Genomic DNA, 20,897 nt, shown 5'->3' on the forward strand with positions numbered 1-20,897 from the left:
AGTGGAACTTGATAGTACAAACCTACAAACATGCCGCTCTTGTCATCCTCGAATGATAGCGGCTGGTTGATGACTTCATGGTGTGTGCATCGTTTTCAGAGTTGCTCCTAAAAATGCCGAGTCAAGAGGTTGCAACAACGAAAGTTGTGGTTCACCCGCTGGTATTATTAAGCGTGGTGGATCATTTTAATCGTATGGGAAAAATTGGAAATCAAAAGAGAGTAGTCGGTGTACTTTTGGGCTGCTGGAGGGCCAAGGGAATCTTAGACGTATCAAACAGTTTTGCAGGTTAGGGTTGTCACTAATAATCTACAATGTTATATGTACAATAAGATAATCTCTTTTTATGTAAAAATGTGTGAAAAATTGGATCGCAAATATTTTTAGTTTACAGTATTAACAAATAAATTTTCGTGTTGCAGTTCCTTTTGATGAGGATGACAAAGATAAAAGTGTATGGTTTCTTGATCATGATTATCTGGAAAATATGTATGGAATGTTCAAGAAAGTCAATGGTAAATAATTATGAATAAACTGCAAGCCCTGTGAAAGTTGTACAGAATAAGGATTTTTTATTACAATTCCATATTTGTTGATTTTTAGCTCGTGAGAAGGTAGTAGGCTGGTACCACACTGGACCTAAGCTACATCAAAATGATGTTGCCATTAATGAATTAATAAGAAGATACTGTGCCAATTCAGTCTTGGTAATTATTGATGCAAAGCCAAAGGATCTCGGACTTCCTACGGAGGCATATCAAGCAGTTGAGGAAGTACACGATGTATGTTTATATATATATATATTTTTTTCTAGTTATCTATTTTAAAAAAGATACGTAACGAAAACCCTGTACACAGGATGGTTCCCCTACTTCTAAAACTTTTGAGCACATCCCAAGTGAAATTGGAGCTGAAGAAGCAGAAGAGGTAGGAGTGGAACATTTATTGCGAGATATTAAAGATACCACAGTTGGTACACTCAGCCAAAGAATCACAAATCAGTTACTTGGCTTGAAAGGTCTTCACGAACAAATTCGGGAAATTAGAGATTATTTGCTTCAGGTATGTATATATATATAGCTTTTTTTCCTTCCTCTTGGGTCCCAAATCATTTCCCGAAGTACTGTGGACGATTTTCCGAACACCCTGTATATTGATCTATGAAAGAAAATAATTCAATCAATTATTAATTAATTAGTTAATTATGATATATCCGAAAATAAATTGTTTTTATAGGTTGGCAGTGGAAAATTACCTATAAACCATCAAATTGTTTACCAGCTTCAAGATATCTTCAATTTATTACCAGATATGACTCAAAGTAGCTTTGTTGATTCGTTATATGTAAAGACAAATGATCAAATGTTGGTCGTATATCTGGCAGCTCTGGTTAGGTCTATAGTGGCATTACACAATTTGATCAACAATAAACTGACTAATCGTGATGCTGAGAAAAAAGAAACAGATGGAAAGAAGGATACAAAAAAGGAAGAGAAAAAAGAAGAGGAAAAAAAAGGAGAGGAAAAAACGAAAGCTAAAAATCAGTGATTGGAGCATTGTTCAGTTGCAACATTGAAACTGTTAAAGTTGAGGACGATTATCGATTCTGTGTGTAATAAATAATAAGCAAGTCTGTTTACAATTTGTACAGAATTACATCCCACTTATAAATAATGATGACAATTTAAATATGTATTACGGCATATGGGATTTCTAAACTACTCTGGCATAATTCTGTGAGTTACTAAGATATTAGGCACAAAGAAGAATAGAAAACTTAACACTTCCATATTTTGAATGTAATAAATAGTGTAGTAAATATACCGAAAAATTTAGGATTTAGACATTTTTTTACAGAATATCATTCTAACCATTATATTTTCAATATTTTAATTTATAAACAATAATATTTTGTAAAAAACGAAGCAATTTTCCAAATTAATTACAGGGCAATTTTTTCATCCATTCATTAATTCTAATAATTAGATTCAAATATAATTAATATTAAAGAAATATTCTTTTAAATTGTCACAGATATGTCTGAGACAATTTAAAGTTTTAGTTAGCAATATTCATGATAGATATAATTAACATATTTCTTAGGAAATGCATAAGTCGTCCCATTAAAAAAGAGAAAATATTACATTTTTAATAAAATGATTATTTGCTTAGATTGCTTTATTAATTTATCATAGAAATATATGCTTTATATCTTACTAAAATATATATATATAAAAACGCAAATACACCTACGAGCGTGATCTTTGTACATATAATGGTTCTCGGACAAAATATATATAGATATACATAAGTAGTTCAATTGTATACATCGCACATATTATTCTTACAGTATGCCTATGTATGATTTATGATCTGAAAAACACTCGCGCATATTCGTCAAGAGATATTACAATGTATGTTATCTTTTATGAATTCTCTTTAATTTGTTTATTGATAAAAATCATCTATAAATTTCTCTCTACGAATTCCAAATCTCTTTCTAAATTAAGATTCTAAAAGCGAGCAAAAGTAAACATGGATACGCATCGATTTTCGCGGTACTGCTATAAGCTATACCTACATAAGGTTCCAAATTCGTATCATTATAATGTTGGAAGTACCAGCTGAGAGGACTATCGTCTATCACTTTGGCCTTTTCATCGATGACGAACGCTTCGTTCTGAATTTCAGTTGTCGTGTGGTCGATCTCGACGATCTCGGCGCTTCTCTGAGCAGCGATCGATTTCTGTCTCTCCCGCAATTGTTCGGCATTATGACTAAGATACGGCGAAGCCACCTTGGTTATCGTAGATCTACCTAGTGGACGCAAGTTTCCTACAGGCCCTGAAGACGGTAGTTGTCCTCCCGGGATTAAAAATGCAGATAAAGCGGACGCTTCCGTGCCTCGGGAAGTCATAGTTGTGGTTTCTCTCGGGCGCGGATTCGATGTGGAGGATAACGTCGTGGATAAAGAGAAATGCGGTGCATCTGTTTTTGCCACTTGCGGATTGTCTGTAATAAGGCAAAAGATATTTATTTATTAAAATTTTTTCTTTTTTTCATTCTCGCGATATAATATCCATCAATCGCAAAGTTTTATAAGAATTTAGTGCCGATCTTTTATCAAAATAAAATTTTTTTATGGATTCTTGCCATAGATTTTTTGTTAATTAGGATTAAAAGTTCAATAGCAAGATTGTTTTCTCCGTCTGCTAATTTAAAACAGATTTTACATTAGCAGACGATTACAGACTTATTTTCCAAACGATTTAATAATAAAGTGCTGATATTAAGTGTATCAAACATTTTAAAATATTTATTAAAATCACCAGATTCATCGTAAGAGTCAGTCGTAGTACTCAATTGAGTTGAATTCTTTTCATATTCGGATATCTCAATGTCCCAATCTTTGGTGCTACTTTCTTGCGACGGTATCACCTCCATTGCTGCCGTTACAATGTCTTTGATAATTGTTTTTCTCGTTTCCGTTGTTATCGTTTTAGGTGTGGTCCAAATTATCCTACTGGCGATTTCCACCTGTGGTTTCTCGATAAATTTATCTTCTTTCGAATCTTCTTCTACCTTTAGACTCTCGTCGTCATAAATCTCAGTGGACACCGACGTTTCATGAGTTTCCTGTGACGATTCCTCCACAACTATCGATACACTACTTTTCGTTGCGTTGAATGCGTCAGAGCTAAACGAAGAAAATATTAACGTCCGAAAGGATTAGTCATAACGTATGTTAGTTTAAACAATTTAAAAAATTCAATTTTTAAAATATCAAGATATATAAACGTATTTTTTAAACTATGTAAACCATTAATGAGAATTAATTTAAAAAATTGTGATTAAATGAACCAGAGAATCCGAAATATCTTTTTTTATCAAATTGTCTGTGTTCGTGAAACGAGCAGGGTGAAGAACGCAAATCCAAATAAAAGAAAAAGCGAGCACACAACTTTTTTTTAAACAATTTCGAAACTGTAACAGCGTAAGCGCGATCGAAACTTACAGAAAAGTGCGCTCTATTTTTCCCTTGTTCTATTTTTATTGAGTATGCCCTTTGAGAAAAATCTAAAAATTGCCACAAACAATATGCAAAACAGCACAAAAAATATTATAATATCGGAAAATGATTGATTTGATTGATTTTTTTGAAGAGTGAATCTTTTTCGAAAAGCACAATTAATTATTATTTGTTTTCGCGATCTGTCCGTTTTGAACAGCAGTGTGATGGATTATATTTTACGCGTGTTTGATGGATGACAATAGTTTGACGTATATTATTCATGCGACTAATTTCTTTAATTATGACTTGCTTATCGCTTTGCGTGCGATACCTTGTTCGTGAACAATTAGATTTTGCAAAAAAAGTAATTTGAATATTGCAAAAAAAATAAGTAATTTGAATGATTTAATTACTTGATCTTATTGACGTCAGGCAAAATCTTGCGAGAATTGAAGTTACTCGAATCGGTTGATCGATTGAATGTTGGTACAGTGGATAACTCCTCCCGTTCCCGGAGATTCGTCCGAGGTTTCCCGGTCCTGGAAACAACCTTTTCCACCCTAGTGATAGTGCTGTTTCCGCTTTTCCGTGGACGCTCCTCCGGCATCTGCATCGGCATACTGCTCGCGTTCAATGACTTTGAGACATTCTCACGCTTCGTCTCGTGTTTTTCGTACATCAATCTAGGATCGGCAATCGGCACGAATCCACTCTGTGCACGCGGCAACGGCACGAAGCCACCTCTATGAATTTCTGGTTCTGTGGGCGGAAAAGATCTGTAACGTCCTCGGCTGGGCTTATTCGGCGTCAACGAGGACTCTTTTCTTTCAGCTTTCCTCTTTGAATTTCCCCACAAATCGAAACTCATGCTCGGCAGAGGTACACCAAAGAAAGTGAAGCCGGAGCTACTGGGTGACGGTGGCATCATGGGGTTTTTCTTCATCGATGACGTTTCATTCTTCTGGATCTGATGTTTCTGCGTTTGCGATGGCGGATAAATGATATTTACGGTCTGAGTAGGTACGCTGATGGTCTGAGTAGACACGCTGGATGGCGATGTGAATATGTTTGTGTCGTTTTCGTTGTCCTGATTGTCCAGATATTCATACATGTAGTCAGTATCCTGGGAAACGGAAGGCTTCTGGGTCGACGAGTCCTTTAGATTCAGCCACAACGGTACTGTCTCTGTAACTCCAAATGCTACCAAGTTTCGATGTAATTTAATAAGTCGCAAGAGATGTGGTAAAATTATTTGCTATAAATTTATAAATAATGATATCAGAATTAATTAATGATTAATTCTGATATCATTTAAATAATAGTTAAAGTGTATATCATAATTTAAAATAGTTTATATTATAATTTAGTGCATATCATAATTTAAAGTAGTTAAAGTGTAATCACAAAAAAACATTGTGTAAAAATGTAACATAATTTTTAAATAATAGGTAAATGTGATTTAATTTTTTTGAATCATTTTGCGATTAATCGTTTTTATTTCGGTTATTACCGGATGAAGAAACCGAAGGCGTTGCAACGTTAATTATTTCGGATTCGCATGCTGGATGGATCGATTCGACATATCTCTCCCGCTGACAATCTTGAGGCGATAATGTCAATTGCCTAAAGAGAGAGCCGTCGGCGCATCTAGGACCCTCCGAGGAAGCTTGTTGGAGCCATCCTCGTAGCCAAAGCATGCCACAAGAACAGGATAATGGATTTCCTTTCTCGGAAATAAGAAAAAGATGTAAATATAAAGATATAGGGCAAAATATGCAAATATTAAGCGATGCTTTTATCAAGAGAAATCGCGAATTAATATATTTCAGTTTAAATAATTAATTTAATTCAATTCTTTTTTTTATTTTTGTCGATTTAATTAATGTTGAATTACCGTCGATATCCAGGACAGCAATGTTCGATCTCAATCTCTTGAAAGCGTTTTCGGAAACTGCGGTCATTCGATTGCTTCGCAGGCTCAGCACTCGTAATCTCGGCATATCATCGAAAGGCGATCCGTGCACGGCACAAATCCGATTGTTGTCCATCTGCATACAGAAAGGAAAACGGCCTATGTAAAACGCGGTCTCGGCTATCTCCCCTAATTAACGATGCAAGTATACGAATAATTGCTCCGCCAGCAGAACGGCTCGTCTCGCACCATGGTTCACGCAGGAGTTTCACTCTCGACGAGAAAGTATTCTCTTTTATTAGCAAAGCGCTTCTCTTCGCCCATTTCATTTGTAATTTTTTATACAGATTACTTCTCGCACAAAATAAATTTTCTCACAAATTGCGCAGTCGTTTTATACACCCACAATCCGACACATGTATTTTAAAAGTACGATTTAAAAATTATAGAGCGCGATATATTGTGATATATTTTATGTTAATGATATATTTAAAATTTAGAATGTAAAATTTTCTATTATACCTTTAATTCTACTAGCCATTCCATAGATGCCAGACTGTCGCTTGAAACTCTCGATAAACGATTGTAGCTGAGATCGAGGACTTCTAACGAACGTAGACTCTCCAAGCCAATGTACTCCAATTCCGGCAGATTATTATGACTTAGATTAAGGAATAGCAAGTGTGGCACGTTAATGAAGGCATTACTAGCGATTTCCTGAATTCGATTTTCTTGTAATTCTGCACTTTGTAGTAACGGTAGTTCGGTGAAAGCGCCACTTGGGATAGACTAGAAAATTACGTGTTGGTTACCTCCTTATTTAACTAAATATTTCCAATATTTTTTATATAAAAACTAGACAACATCTTATTTATACATTATGACTCATATATATATATATATATATATATATATATATATATATATATATATATAAAGCCTTTTAAACTTTTTAATCGTATCTAACAAAGTAAGTTGTTCAAGGAGATAAAGTTTTGTTATTTTCATCAAATAAAAATTATCTTATTGTTAGTTTCATTGAATGAGACCCTGAAAAACTATACAATTTATTACCTGCAATCGATTCCTGCCGAGTCTGACAGCCTGCAGTTCCGGTAAGGCTCTGATTGAGTTCCTCTCGATTACTCTGAGATCATTATCCTCGAGATCGATCAGAGACAGCCGTGGCAACCCGTCGAACGCGCCCTCCCGCAATTCTCGTATACGATTTCTGACGAGTTTCAGCTCAAGTAAGGACGAAAGACTGCTTAATGTTTCCGGCGATAGAATGTTTAGTTTGTTAAAGCTCAAGTCTAGGACCCGAAGAACTGTTAAGCCGTGCAGCGATCCGGGTAACTCGGTCAAAGTATTGTGCGAGGCGTATAGTTCACGAAGGTCTCTGTAATTGACAACGGGTTTTGTAATTGTCATTGTTATTTTGAATGCGGAATGAACATTAGACAATCTATTTTCTTTTTCAAAAAAATATTCAAAAATGTATAGATGATTAGAATATCTTTCCATTTTTCCTTCCAGCATTATTTGTTACAAATTTTGACAAAAAAGGTTTATTGTAAATTTATCGTAAATAAAATTTAATAAATACATAGATTGTTATCAAAGTGCTATTTGTCTTATCCGTGTTTTAGATACATCTACATCTAAATTCAATTAAATATATTATATTATATTATATTAAAGTATGCTTTTGAAAAAACATGTTTCGATGCGATCAAATTAAACTTGATAAATTTGATGAACGAGATTAAACAAAATTACGTATAAAAGTGAACCAAATTACTACCAAATTAGTCGACACGCCAGGCCGATGCTACACAACGACAAGAAAGAGATATTAGCGTGTGCACGAAGAACTTTCTAGGTACCAATTTAAGAATGATGCAATCAAGTAACCACGAGTGAAACTGCTTTTCCACTAGAACACGAGGTAACAAAGGAGGGGAAAATTGCCTCCATTGTTAATACACTATTGCTATTGTCATTATATTAAATTTTAAAGATTAAAATAGAAATACAAATTGATATTTTTTTACGTAATATATATATATATATATATATATATATATATATATATATATATATATATATATATATATATAATTGTAAATTCTCCATATGAAAATTAAATACAATTAAAATTCTTACCTAGTATTGGCAAAGGTCGCGTGAGGAATTTGAGCGAGATTATTTCTGCTCAGATCAATCCTTTGTAATCTTGTATTCTCTTGAAATATATCTGGTCGTAGAACTTCCATTCGATTGCCTCGAAGATTTACGTCCATCAACGATTTCAAAGGGCGAAAGCTTCGTCCATGCAATGTGAGCAGTCGATTGTATTTCAAGTCCAGTTGCTCCAATCTCGAGAGTCCATCGAAAACGCCGTCGTCTATAATTCTTAGAGTATTATAGCCCAGACACAATTTTCTTAAGTTTGATAAGTCAGCTAATGTGCCGGGCGGAATTATCTCGATTCCATTCGCGCTTAGATCCAGTGATCGTAGGGCAGGTAAAGCTAGATCTTGAGAGGACACGACCGGTAGAGTAACGATACGGTTCATGGGCATATGAAGGTGCTCGATGTCCTTCGGTAGACCAGGGACCACTTCCAGCATACGATTCCAGCCGACGTCCAGCTCGTACAAATTCGTCAGATGTCGAAAGGTCAAAGGATGAAGAACAGACAGGGCATTTCTGGAGACGTTGATGTGTTCCAGTGCCGGTGTGTTGAGAAAGGATTCGGGTTCGATGAGTCCGATGGCGTTACCGCTAAGGTCTAGCCGTCTAAGATTCGGCAGATTATCGAACAAACGCGATTCTATGTGACGGAAATAGTTCTCCGATAGATCCAGACCCTAGAATCAGACACATAATTGATTGAAAATAATAAAATATCAATAATACTTCGATCAAAGAGTGATTTCTAAGAGTTCAAATTTTATTTAAAATTATTTATAAAAAATCCAAATAATATATATATTCAACTTTTGCTTCCATTATTAATGTTTAGAGAATTCAATAAAATCTTTACTTTTAAAGCTGGCAGATTCCAGAAAGGAGCCTCCAGAAGATTCGACAAGGAATTATTTTTCAGTCTGAGCTCCCTGAGCGCTGGCATCGCCGTGAACGTTTCTCTCTGCAAAAATGCCAGCCTGTTATGGTTGAGATGGAGTCTTTCCAAGGTGGGATGGCCTCTTAGAGCACCGAAGGGTATTTCCTCTAGCTGATTGTGACTGACGTCTAAAAATTTCAACCTTGGCAGAGCTTCGAGCACCGATCGTATCTCGGCCACGTGGCTAAGGTCATTGTTAATTAGCCACATCTCTTCTAATACGTTTCCCATTCGATGCGGAAAGAATTCCGGATGAATGCGATGGATTAAATTGTGATTCAGGTCTACGGATTTGAGAGCCGGCATACGTTGAAAAGCCCCAGCAAATATCTCCGTAATACCGTTGCGCGACAGATAAATACGCGATAAGACTGGGAGGTCGACGAAGGAGCCCTCGCCGAGACGACTAATGTAATTTCGATCCAAACGTATCACTGACAACGATGGAAGATCCATGCATGCTCGACCGACTATACTTGCGTCGATTATTTCATTTCCGACCAACGATATCTCCCTGAGTTCCGGCAAATCGATCATAGCACGTGGATGAATCCAGTTGATCCCGGAATCAGTGATGTTAATCAATTCTAATCGAGGTAGACCGCGAAGGAAGCTAGCCTGCAATTTCCTCAGGTTCGGACTGCCAAATACATGCAACTGCTCCAGATTGGGAATATCCTGAAAGTTCCCCGGGGCGAGTTTCACCAAGGCCGGGGAGTTGATCTGCAGGTATCTCAACTTCGGCAAACCGGTGAACTTGGGCAATAGCCTTATCACGCGACTCTGCAACGTCACTGCTTCGAGACCCTGCAAATTCTCCAGGCTATCCACAGGCAGAGACCGTAGATCGGGCTCAACGATAAATAGTTCCAATAGGGAATCATGCAGACCGTCTAGCCAGCCGGACGACACCCTCTCGAGTCGATTATTCCGCAGCATGAGGCGTAAAACTCGCAAGGTCGCGAACACCTTACCGGGTAGACTAGGTAAGTTGTTGTTCTCCAAGATTAGTTCGTCCACTGGTTGGTCCATGTAGTGACTCACCGCCTTCAGACCTCCTAGCACTTTTGGTAACTCGCTATGGCTGCACCTACGCGCAAATTTATTGGTAAATTTATGGCATCTTGTTCAGCACAATGTCTCGACTTAATTCTTTCATCCGGCAATAATATTTTCTCATCGACTTGCCATATCTGAATCTCCATATCGCGCGTCGAGCATCGGCATGGCAATATCCTCTCCTGAGGTGGACATCCGTAATCGGAATCTAACTGGGCACCGACACCAATGGAACGAAGTGCCAGAAGCCAACCGACTATCAGAAGTCCACCGCCTCCCGACGACCTGACCATCGCGCATTTGGACCGTAGTCTACGAGCAACAGTTCCGCATTTTCTGGAACATGCGTTCGCACGCAAACGGATTACGAATTTGGAGCAAAGTTGAAGAAATAGAATGAATGCTGAATGAATCAATCTATCGAACCATATGTTTTAAAAAAGTTAAAATAATTAAATCTTACATTTAAAACTCTTTTAAATAATTATTTTTTAATTAAGTAGGATGAAAATATATTCGAACTTTTTTCTAATTTCCTTCAATGCCAAAAGCGAGGTCGCTTTTATACACGTACTTTGCGCGCATCGAATATAATTTATTGCCAAAAGATCATTAGAAAAATAATAGGAACGCGCATCGTATTTCGACATGTGACGAGACACGCGATAAAAATAATTATACCGTTTTCTCGTCTACGGAGAAGTGACGAACTTGCCGAGTTAAATTAGAAATCTTGTTGGCGAGACGAAACGAAAACAACGACCGATGGTTGTTGGATTTTTAGGCGTTAAGAGCCCTTCATGGACGTCACGGTATGCCTCTGTATCCTGGGCGCGACGCCCCAGGTATCTGTATAACGCGTGTACACAAGTCACGGTCGTAGACGACAAAATTGATGCCCCGTACCGTAAGCAAAGTTAAAGACCGCTAGGACAATCGTTGTCCGTAATAATTGCCGTCGCGCGAGCGCGTTCTTGATGTGTCTATAGTAACGACGAACGGAGAACCAGAGTACGATTTAAAAATTAAAAATTCGCACCTCGAAGAAAAAGTCGGGGAGATTATTGCGTACCTCATAAACATGCAGCGCTTAATGAATTGTTGACGAAATAACATGTCAAATAAAATCTTATAAAATTATACAATTATATAAAAAGTAGCAGATTTTTTTTTCTGCTTCCTCTACTTTGTATATTAACGAATAGTATTTTGAGATATAATATTTGGTATAATCATTATGTAAGGAATACAAGTCGCGAATAACGTGACAAAAGATTGCAACTTAGGGTGTGCGTAGAAAGGTAAAGACGTTCACTATGGAGATCTTGTCACGCGGAAACGCGAGGATTTCGTAATGCGTCGGTCTTTAAAAAGAAGCAAAACAATCGGACGGCCTGAAAAGTCATTCGTACGTGAAAAACGTCGATACAGCGATGCATGATAAACAATTCGAGATTATGCCTTGTTGCATCAATAGAAAGAGCGATCTCTGACGCATCTGCTTCCGCATTTCGAGAGCCTCCGTGAGTATATTGATATCATCATTTAAGTTTCAGGCTCTATATAATAAAATAAAAATTAATATGCTGTAGTTTCAAAGATACTATTTTTCTCAAGATAGGCAGATATTTTGCATTATGAATGGAATTCCTGTTCGTGGAATAGAAAATCTGAATAGAAAGTTGGAATTCTAGCTGAATATTGAAAATCGCTCTCAATAGTTCAATTAATATAAAAAACTTTTTTAATATATGATATAAAAAGTACTTTTGTGTTGATAACAATAAAATTGCATTTAGCAGATTTATGTATACGGAGTTTACTTTGAAAAAAATTAGTTGTTTTCCCGTTCCAGCATTATTATTATAAACCTGACTTGTGATCAAACAAGAAGGATATAATAGGATGCAATTTTAGTGAAAGTGATTCTCATTTCCTTGATATTTCGCCGTCACTGACCCTCAAACGTACATCTCATTTTCTACTATGAATGATAATTTCGAGTCATTATGTAATTGCACGAGGAAGGTTGTATACTTTTATGAAGATGTATCTCAAGCGACCAATGAATGCAATGTGCGGGTCGTTGACAGTATAAGAATCCTAATCAAATAATGGATCGCTAATTACGTTTTGTAAAAATTTACATCTAATCATTTCTAAAATCTTTGATTAATATAGAAGAATTTATTTCAAACAAATCTATCATCATAGTATCAAAATTAATTAAAAGTGCCAAATTTAATATAAAATGTTTTCGCTAAAAGATTCTACAAGATGTTTACCTTCTGTTCGCCAAACTAATGTCTTGCTTCTGAAGAATCCTATGTTTTTCTATTAGCAAGAACAAAATTCACGAAGAAAAAAAGTAGTATTTTCACTCGATCTTCTGGGTCTTCTATACAAATATTTTCTATTTCGAGGGGTGCGTAACCAACTTATTTTACCACTTCGTTTTTAACACCGTCTCCCGGTCACGAATGCGACTCTTCGTGATCTCGTTACGGGCACACACTAAATGCACCGAAGAAGCTGTTCGCAAAAGCGTGGTGGTCTGCACAAACTCGAGGGGAGAAGATGACGATGGCGCGGGTGGAGGGACGCAAAGAGAATTGCGAAGCGCGTGTCCAGCTACCATGAAGACACGCTTCCAGGAAATTCTTCCCTTTCCCCACGAATCTCACCGATCGCCGAATGTAATTTGGCGTCGATGAAAAATCTCCTTCCTTTCATTTTCCTTCTCGCACACCTGATAAAGCAACGAGGATCGAACGCACCCCTATTGAATAGAAGAAATCTGAAAAAAGGAAGAAATGTTCAATAATTGTAAAGCCACTAGTTAGTTATGCAACCTATCTTTTCTAAAAATACAATAAACTAATGATTTTAATGCATGTGCGTATATATAGACATATAATACTATCATTAATAAAAATGGACTAGTAATATTAATATATTTATATTAACTAACATATGTTAATATCATTTATGTTATTAATATATTTATTTAAATGGCCACATTATATTATTTCATCTGCAAATAAAAATGTATAAGAATTTATTCTATATATCAAGGGGTAAGCAAGATATGTTACGAAAGTTCTTTATCAATCTTTAATCTTGATTTTCTTATAGCATTCACGCATGACTTCTTTATATGCTAACGTTTTGATGTGTAACTTACGGCAATAACCGGTTTAGAATCGTATGAGAAAAAGATCGCTTCGCTATTGGTTTGTATTGCCAAGCCTCTGTCGATTGCATAAACACAAATAAACGTCATAGGCAAGTAAATGATGTACATATATATAAATGATATTTTGAATTTAAATTTCAATTCGGTCGACAAGACTGGTACTTGACGACAGGTATTTAGAGATCTGTATTAACTTATCAAGACAACGCAATGAAATTCTTGTATTGTCGATCAAAATTGAGTATAAGTAAGGAAAGTAATACGAGAAATCATAATTTTTTGAATTACATATTGAATTGTGTATTTAAGAGAAATTTATAGAGAAATTCATTAAATTATACATATTGAACTATGTTAAGAGAAATTTATAGAGAAATTCGTTTTTATTCCCATACAGCACAGGTAGATCCTGAATATGTACTCAGTATATCGCAAACGTAGATTGTGTATATCCCACTAATATTCGATATATGTACTATGATATTTTGAGAATGTATGGAGGATGTTCCTATGTCTGCCTTAGAAACCTAGTCAGTCCTAAATATATACTCAGAATATTTCTTGGTATATTATGAATATATTTTTAGAATATCTTAAGCATATTTTTACATTAATAAATTACATATAAATATAGAAGACAGTTGGACTATATGTAGAATAAAAAATAGATTCTTCATGTAAAAAATAAATAAAAATGTGAAATTATTTACTTTATAAACAAAGCTTTAGACAAAAATGTTATTTCTAATAGATGAATATAAAACGTTTAAAAAATACCTATTAGTGTTTATTAAATGATTCTTATTGAAATATTTATCTCGATAATCTCGAATATGTACAATTATGTAAGTATACTCGGCAATAGAAATACTTTAATAAACGCAGTAAATGGATTTTGAATTGTCCGAATTCAGAATATTAAACAGATTATTTGAAATTAAAGTGAGAAATAATCCATTTACTGCGTTTATTAAAGTATTTCTATTGCCGAGTGTACTTACATAATTGTACATATTCGAGATTATCGAGATAAATATTTTAATAAGAATCATTTAATAAACACTAGGTATTTTTTAAACATTTTATATTCATCTATTAGAAATAACATTTTTGTCTGAAGCTTTGTTTATAAAGTAAATAATTTCACATTTTTATTTATTTTTTACATGAAGAATCTATTTTTTATTCTACATATAGTCTAACTGTCTTCTATATTCATATGTAATTTATTAATGTAAAAATATGCTTAAGATATTCTAAAAATATATTCATAATATACCAAGAAATATTCTGAGTATATATTCAGGACTGACTAGGTTTCTAAGGCAGACATAGGAACATCTTCCGTACATTCTCAAAATATCATAGTACGTATATCGAATATTAGTGGGATATACACAATCTACGTTTGCGATATACTGAGTATATATTCAGGATCTACCTGTGCTGTATGGGCGAGAGAGTAGATAACGATAAACGATCGATATACATATATACACATAGAATTGAGAAAACACAATTAAATACAGCATTTAAAATTCTTCTTAATGTTATGTAGTACATAAATATACATACCGATCACGCAGCATCCGTTCTAACTGGTTTTGAAAACGAGTTGTGATATAAGAATTATTGCTCAAGGCACCAGTTGTTTATCAACCATCAGCGAAGGAGTATTAAATTCCTCCTCTTTACTTTTCTCTTTCAATAAAATTACTCGTTCTTAATGTATAGTAGATTTACAATTTGCAATACTCTGAAATGAAATGTGAAATGACATTTTTTTATGTATCTCTCTCATTCCTTAAATAAAGATTTGTCGTGGAAAACGGTTCAAAATCATAAAAACTAGAATCAAATCAATAGTATTGTGATCGCAAGATCTTTTGTGCTGCATCATTTTATAAAATAATGTTGTGTAAAAGTGTCACTCGATTCTCGTATTACTTCACGAGAAGCGTTTGTAGGAGCTTTCACATGTCCGATAATCCTAGTTACAGTGAAAATGAACGCACCAAGTGCGTTAATACAAATAATGCAATTAAACCGCCGAAGATACTGATAACAGGTAAGCATGATATGATTAAATATAATATACTTGCTTTTGATGAATTATTCTATAAGTAAATTTACATAATTCGACAAATTTGTATCTAATTGATGCTATGATTAAAAGATAAAACGCACGCGATTCCCTTTTTATAACTTAAGATCTTATCGAAAAGTGTTACACAAGGACAAATATTACACTTCATTCGCGTTTGTAATATAAGTGCAAGACTTGTCTTCGTCAAACGAATGCGATTTTTGTTCAGGGGGCCTTGGACAATTGGGGACAGAGTGTGCAAAGGTACTTCGTCGGAATTATGGTAACGAGAATGTTATACTGTCGGATATTATTAAACCGACGGAGGAGAGTCTGGAGAACGGGCCCTTCATCTTTGCTGATATCCTTGACTTCAAGGGTCTGCAGAAAATCGTCGTCGATTACAGGATCGACTGGCTCATCCACTTCAGCGCTCTACTTAGCGCTGTCGGCGAACAAAACGTACCATTAACTGTCAGAGTCAATATTGAAGGTAAGAGAAGCTAAATCCACCTGTCTCTATTCTTCTAGATAGATAGAGAACAGAAGAATCAACAGTAGGATCTATTTGAAGTTTAACAGTACTTGGAATAAAAATATTTTTTAACATACCAAAGCATAGAAATACGTGTCCTTCCTTGATACCTTATTATTTATATAGGAAAATATGAACTTTTTTGTACTTTTTTGCTTCACTTAATAGAAGGCGCAAGTTTTTCGCATGAGATGTTTAGCTTTCTGCGCACTGCGTCCAAGTGAAATGGAATGTTGTGTCGACGAGTGAATTTGTCATTACGATAATAATTCTAACACGCTCGCGAAGGGAAGAAAGTGTTCGGGAGAGAAAGTGGACGAGCAATTGTTGGAACGTGATAGATGATATCGCGTACTCTTCTACGATTCATAGATATATCTGAAAAAAAATCAAAATTATTTTACAATCGATATCAAATATTTTAAAGATCTATTATTTTTCCTCGCATGTGTGCAACAGGAACGCACAACGTTATCGAGTTAGCGAAACAATACAAGCTGAGGATTTTCATACCATCGACAATCGGTGCGTTCGGTCCAGATTCCCCCAGGAATCCGACTCCAAATATCACAGTGCAACGACCACGTACGATCTACGGTGTCAGCAAAGTCCACGCCGAGCTCCTAGGAGAATATTATCATCATCGATTCGGTCTCGATTTTCGGTGTCTTCGTTTCCCTGGTGTAATTAGCTGCGATCCACCTGGCGGTGGTACCACCGGTGAGGATACTGCCTCTCCTTACTAAGGCATTTCACACGATTATCTCTAATGTATAAAGTTAAAAGATAGTTAATCATGAAGATTTTGTTAACTATGGTAACTAAATTATTTTTTAAATATAATTCAATCTAAAATTATCAAAGGCAACCTTAATAAACGCGTAGCGTGAGTCGTATAGATGGATGATTGAATGAATAACATGCTTTTATTATTTTGTCTCAACATTATTAATTACATTATTAATGTGTAAATAATAATTTTTTATGCATCAAAAATTAAAGAAAATGAATAAAAATATCTTGTATAGCTTTTTTTCTTTTTCTCTCAGGCAATGTAATTACATGTTTGCATCTTTAAATATTGAGACGATGTTTTTCAACTAAAACTCGTTGTGCGATCCTTGCGTGTTCAAGTTTCCCGATTCGTAGCAAGATAATCGTGTTCATGCTTAAGGAACGCTTAATATCACATACAAGGCTGATAACTGAAAATTGATAGGAGTTTTTACCTTTTTTTGTGAAGAACTAGAGCATCAATCGCGATTAAGTTAACTGCATAATGTTAAATTATGTGTGTATATCATTTCTCAAGGACAATGCTATTCATAAATAATCGAGTCTGATACCTGTTTCGTGAAATCGCTTTTTCCGTTTTTCTTAATTTCTGATGCATAAAGGATCAGTATTCGCACATTAACATTGAGACAAGATGTGATAAAAACATGTTTTTACACAAATGCATAATTTATTCAATCATCCGTCTTTCTGCAAATCGACAGAAAACATTCATTATCTCTCATGAATTGTTTTTCTAGAGAAACATTGACCGCGTAGACTGCTAGTAATAAGAAAAATAAAAATATAAATTCTATTCAGAAAGAGGGAGAGCAAAATAAATCATCAGAGCGGCTACAAGTTTTTTAAGAATAGCGACTTAAAATTTCGATATACCTCTGTCTCTTGAAAAATTTTACATTCCTTGTTTTATTCATTTTTCAACAGACATCGCATTTTACATATTTTAATGCATGTGACAATAAATCTTTTCTTCTCTTTTATATCTTTCACAGATTATGCTGTAGCGGTATTTCATGAAGGACTGTTGAATAAGAAGTATGAGTGTTACTTGGAGCCTCACACTAGGTTGCCGATGATGTACATTGAAGATTGCCTGTCGGCACTCTTTCAGTTTTTAAACACACCCAACGAATTACTCCGTAGACGAGTTTATAACGTCACAGCCATGAGCTTCACGCCCGAGGAACTGTTCAATGAAATTTTAAAGTACATACCAGATTTAAAAATTACTTATAAGCCAGATAAACGACAATATATTGGTACGTATGTAGCACACATGTATAAAGAGAGATATTAAAAATTTCCTTATACTTTGATGTATGATTTTAGCTGAAAATTGGCCACAGGTTTTCGATGATAGCGAAGCACGACATGATTGGGGTTGGCAGCATAAGTACGATCTAGAGAGGCTGGTGAAATCGATGGTGAAAGATGTTAGTAACAATTTTCTACCGAAACATCGTTTAAAAGAAGTCAATAGCTACGTATAATTGTATAAGACTTATACATTACTGATTTCTTTGAATTGTTGCACACGCTTTGCGAACTTTTGTATCACTCGGCTACTGAAATTTTGATCGAAAGAAATCAGTAATTAATGTCGTTAATTATCAAAATCATGCACACAAAAAACACGCACATTTGATGTGTATATCCTCATTACATAAATTGTAAGCACAATATTTATTATGAGGTCAAACAATTATTCACAAAAATATTAATAAATAGGATAAAAAATATATATTTGGATAAATTCTGTAAAGTGGATCCAAAGAATATGCATAATAAATTTATTCTGTATAATTATACAGAATAAATTTATAGAGCAGTTGTTTGCTAACTTTTTTGATCCATTAAATCTACATCCATAAAATCTGTAAAGTCATCATCATTTAGCATTTCCGCAATATTTACTGGAGTCATTTTAGTCTTTTTCGAAGGCGTATAATTTGTTTTCTGAACTTTTCTTAAAGGTGTGTCGATTGTGTCTATATTTCTTGAAGGTGTACCAAATTTGTTGTTTCTCTTTGGTGTACTAGTGAAATCCGAATTTCTAGAAGGCGTAGAATATCTATCGCTTTTTTTTGAAGATAGGCCTCCAGGAGTTCCAATTGCATTTTGAGAGAATTTATCTTTATTGTCGAAATCTGCAAATAAAATGTTATGAGCATTTTTATCATTTTTAAGTATGTATAATTTTTTCTCCTAATTTTTTTTTACCTCTTCCATTACTATCGTCTTCAGTTGAAATTGCACGACTTTCGGCAAAGTATGCGTTTGGATGTAGAAGTGGTTTGCTTGCTGGCTTGCTGTGGATAACTTCAAAATATTTGGCACATGCTAAATGATATTGTCCATCCTTGGCAAAGTCCAGTATTTCTGTCATATCTAAAATACATTAATGCAAGTTTTGAATATAAAAAGTTTTTACAATAGAAAGAAAATTAAGATTGTATCTCTTACTAGAGGCAAATACTCCATAACTAGTTAACTTTTGGCACAACGAATCGCGATCCATATGTCTGAAGGGACATCCATGATATTCTCCAGGTCCGACAGAGCTAGATATAATTTTCTGGCAGCCATACGGTGTATAATTTGTCTGTCTTCCTTCTTTACCATAGTAGTGCCTAATAGAGTATGCATATTTTTTGTCAAATGCAGACCCATCTGTTTTTTTCGAAAATGCATCTCTCCAGAAATGTAGAGCATCTTCTAAAGTCACACCTATACCTTTCAGGAATAACCCATATTGCATACGTCCTGAGTTCCTTAGATGACTGTTGGTGCAAAGTGCTTCATGAAGCGTTCTCATACATAATGGATATGACGTTTTGGACAACTGAAAATTTTACAATATATATACATAAAAAATCAGATAAATTTAAAAAAATAAAATTTCTAATTTGAATGCTGATCAGATTCATACATCATGTAGTTTATCAATGGGTGTAGTTGTGGTTGACCATACGACACGTGCCATTCCAGAGAAAGCCGAAGGAAGACCTGTTAAGTATCTGGTCAATCTTTCATCATCAGATATATTATCGTACAGCATCTTTGCATTCTGCAAAATATACAATACAAATTAATTGAATTTAATCTCTTTCTTTCAAATTAAATATATATAAGAATATAAATTTTATACCTCTAATCCTGCAATTAGATTCTCTCTGAAATAACAGATGAATACTGAACTTAAATCCATATGAGTGACATATGCCATCCCTGCTTTAAGATATATTTTACGTCCTCTGACTAAATCAATGACTTTCTCAAAAGGTACTTTATAAATATCCGCGATATCTATGTTGGTAACCTTCCCAGATGATAAGCTAAGTTCTTCTTTCACTTCCAGTTTCTCATTTTGCGAAATCTTAAGGAATATTAATCACTAAGTTAGAATATATCTTACATTGTAATCTTATAAGAAAGGCATTAATAAAACATACAGGTAAGCAATCCAAGTTACTAATATTCAATAAATGTTCAATCCCCTTTTTTTCTAAGGAACTAAATCTTAACTTGAAGAATTCAACCTCCTGATTAATAAACCATTTAGTTTGTTCTATATCGTGACAATATACAAGTCTCAAAATAAAATGCGATATGTGATCTTTCCTCCTGGTTTGTAAATGTTCTTCTGACTGTGGATTAGATCCATCAGCATACAGTAGATTTGCATAGTATTTCAGTCCATCAGATTTTAAAGAATCACATAGAGCTTTCTTGCGATCTTCCAATGTTTTTAGATCACTTCTACAATTTGTTGTCTCAACCAACCGTAATGCTATAACAAAGTTGACAATAATCGAATTTTATTATCTTAACATTTGCATCTGCAAAATCCTTGGATATTGAAAAGTCACCTTTTAATCTGTCAAACCCCAACTCTTGAAACTCTTCCAATGACATTTCACCCACTGGAGGCACATTGTACATTTGGATATCATGAGGATAATCATTTTCTCGACCATTCGTATCTGTGATAGTTGTATGACGCTTGCGTGCCGTATAATCCATTTTAATCACAATTTATCTTGCTTTGTATCAGATGCTACTAACAGAAACAATCCCAGAGAGAAATAGCAATTCCCGCCATTTCCAGTGATGCTAATTTAGCGCACTCAACCGCTAAGTAGCAATCGAACATGATTGGTTTCTACTTT

General features: G+C 34.8%; 4 protein-coding genes across 6 annotated transcripts; 2 read left to right on the forward strand and 2 right to left on the reverse strand.

Annotated features, from left to right (window-relative positions):
* The first annotated feature begins 25 nt into the window (after positions 1 to 25).
* Positions 26 to 2,311, forward strand: Rpn8 (regulatory particle non-ATPase 8). The gene is made up of 5 exons (XM_083083774.1): positions 26 to 288; positions 423 to 515; positions 604 to 782; positions 859 to 1,062; positions 1,237 to 2,311. The coding sequence occupies exons 1-5, from the start codon at positions 78 to 80 to the stop codon at positions 1,546 to 1,548; spliced, it is 999 nt and encodes a 332-aa protein (XP_082939900.1). The 5' UTR covers positions 26 to 77; the 3' UTR covers positions 1,549 to 2,311.
* Atk (artichoke) lies at positions 2,079 to 18,339 on the reverse strand. Of its 3 annotated transcripts, XM_083083768.1 has the most exons (16): positions 17,602 to 18,339; positions 16,444 to 16,696; positions 16,008 to 16,308; positions 14,885 to 15,922; positions 13,298 to 13,364; positions 12,399 to 12,910; positions 10,243 to 10,449; positions 8,974 to 10,144; positions 8,091 to 8,797; positions 6,999 to 7,323; positions 6,447 to 6,713; positions 5,907 to 6,060; positions 5,523 to 5,735; positions 4,426 to 5,212; positions 3,330 to 3,697; positions 2,079 to 3,012 (listed from the first exon to the last, which is right to left on the reverse strand). In XM_083083768.1, the coding sequence occupies exons 7-16, from the start codon at positions 10,404 to 10,406 to the stop codon at positions 2,501 to 2,503; spliced, it is 4,668 nt and encodes a 1,555-aa protein (XP_082939894.1). In that variant the 5' UTR covers positions 10,407 to 10,449; positions 12,399 to 12,910; positions 13,298 to 13,364; positions 14,885 to 15,922; positions 16,008 to 16,308; positions 16,444 to 16,696; positions 17,602 to 18,339; the 3' UTR covers positions 2,079 to 2,500. The 3 variants fall into 3 exon arrangements, with proteins under 3 accessions (XP_082939894.1, XP_082939895.1, XP_082939896.1); XM_083083769.1 differs by having other exon boundaries at positions 14,885 to 15,919; positions 16,444 to 18,339; XM_083083770.1 differs by lacking the exon at positions 13,298 to 13,364 and having other exon boundaries at positions 16,444 to 18,339.
* Tdh (L-threonine dehydrogenase) lies at positions 14,953 to 18,914 on the forward strand. The gene is made up of 5 exons (XM_083083772.1): positions 14,953 to 15,377; positions 15,625 to 15,888; positions 16,390 to 16,650; positions 17,721 to 17,987; positions 18,058 to 18,914. The coding sequence occupies exons 1-5, from the start codon at positions 15,221 to 15,223 to the stop codon at positions 18,216 to 18,218; spliced, it is 1,110 nt and encodes a 369-aa protein (XP_082939898.1). The 5' UTR covers positions 14,953 to 15,220; the 3' UTR covers positions 18,219 to 18,914.
* On the reverse strand, positions 18,454 to 20,894 carry LOC145962578 (DNA primase large subunit). The gene is made up of 7 exons (XM_083083771.1): positions 20,598 to 20,894; positions 20,181 to 20,518; positions 19,877 to 20,104; positions 19,658 to 19,795; positions 19,192 to 19,570; positions 18,949 to 19,116; positions 18,454 to 18,875 (listed from the first exon to the last, which is right to left on the reverse strand). The coding sequence occupies exons 1-7, from the start codon at positions 20,749 to 20,751 to the stop codon at positions 18,565 to 18,567; spliced, it is 1,716 nt and encodes a 571-aa protein (XP_082939897.1). The 5' UTR covers positions 20,752 to 20,894; the 3' UTR covers positions 18,454 to 18,564.
* Between the last annotated feature and the right edge of the window lie 3 nt (positions 20,895 to 20,897).

Source organism: Camponotus vicinus, unplaced genomic scaffold, assembly GCF_025532165.1.
Source record: "Camponotus vicinus isolate PSW18456_S1 unplaced genomic scaffold, iyCamVici1.0 SCAF_12, whole genome shotgun sequence".
NCBI classification, from domain to species: domain Eukaryota; kingdom Metazoa; phylum Arthropoda; class Insecta; order Hymenoptera; family Formicidae; genus Camponotus; species Camponotus vicinus.

Coding starts and splice junctions, on each gene's coding strand:
- Tdh (XM_083083772.1), top strand. CDS start 15,221: ATGTTGTGTAAAAGTGTCACTCGATTCTCGTATTACTTCACGAGAAGC. Junction 16,651..17,720: donor ACCTGGCGGTGGTACCACCG/GTGAGGATACTG, acceptor TATCTTTCACAG/ATTATGCTGTAGCGGTATTT. Junction 17,988..18,057: donor AGATAAACGACAATATATTG/GTACGTATGTAG, acceptor GTATGATTTTAG/CTGAAAATTGGCCACAGGTT.
- Atk (XM_083083768.1), bottom strand. CDS start 10,406: ATGGTCAGGTCGTCGGGAGGCGGTGGACTTCTGATAGTCGGTTGGCTT. Junction 10,145..10,242: donor GATATGGAGATTCAGATATG/GCAAGTCGATGA, acceptor ATTTGCGCGTAG/GTGCAGCCATAGCGAGTTAC. Junction 8,798..8,973: donor GGAATCTGCCAGCTTTAAAA/GTAAAGATTTTA, acceptor GTCTGATTCTAG/GGTCTGGATCTATCGGAGAA.
- Rpn8 (XM_083083774.1), top strand. CDS start 78: ATGGTGTGTGCATCGTTTTCAGAGTTGCTCCTAAAAATGCCGAGTCAA. Junction 289..422: donor CGTATCAAACAGTTTTGCAG/GTTAGGGTTGTC, acceptor TTCGTGTTGCAG/TTCCTTTTGATGAGGATGAC. Junction 516..603: donor AATGTTCAAGAAAGTCAATG/GTAAATAATTAT, acceptor GTTGATTTTTAG/CTCGTGAGAAGGTAGTAGGC.
- LOC145962578 (XM_083083771.1), bottom strand. CDS start 20,751: ATGGATTATACGGCACGCAAGCGTCATACAACTATCACAGATACGAAT. Junction 20,105..20,180: donor GTAACTTGGATTGCTTACCT/GTATGTTTTATT, acceptor ATATTCCTTAAG/ATTTCGCAAAATGAGAAACT. Junction 19,117..19,191: donor TTATGGAGTATTTGCCTCTA/GTAAGAGATACA, acceptor AATGTATTTTAG/ATATGACAGAAATACTGGAC.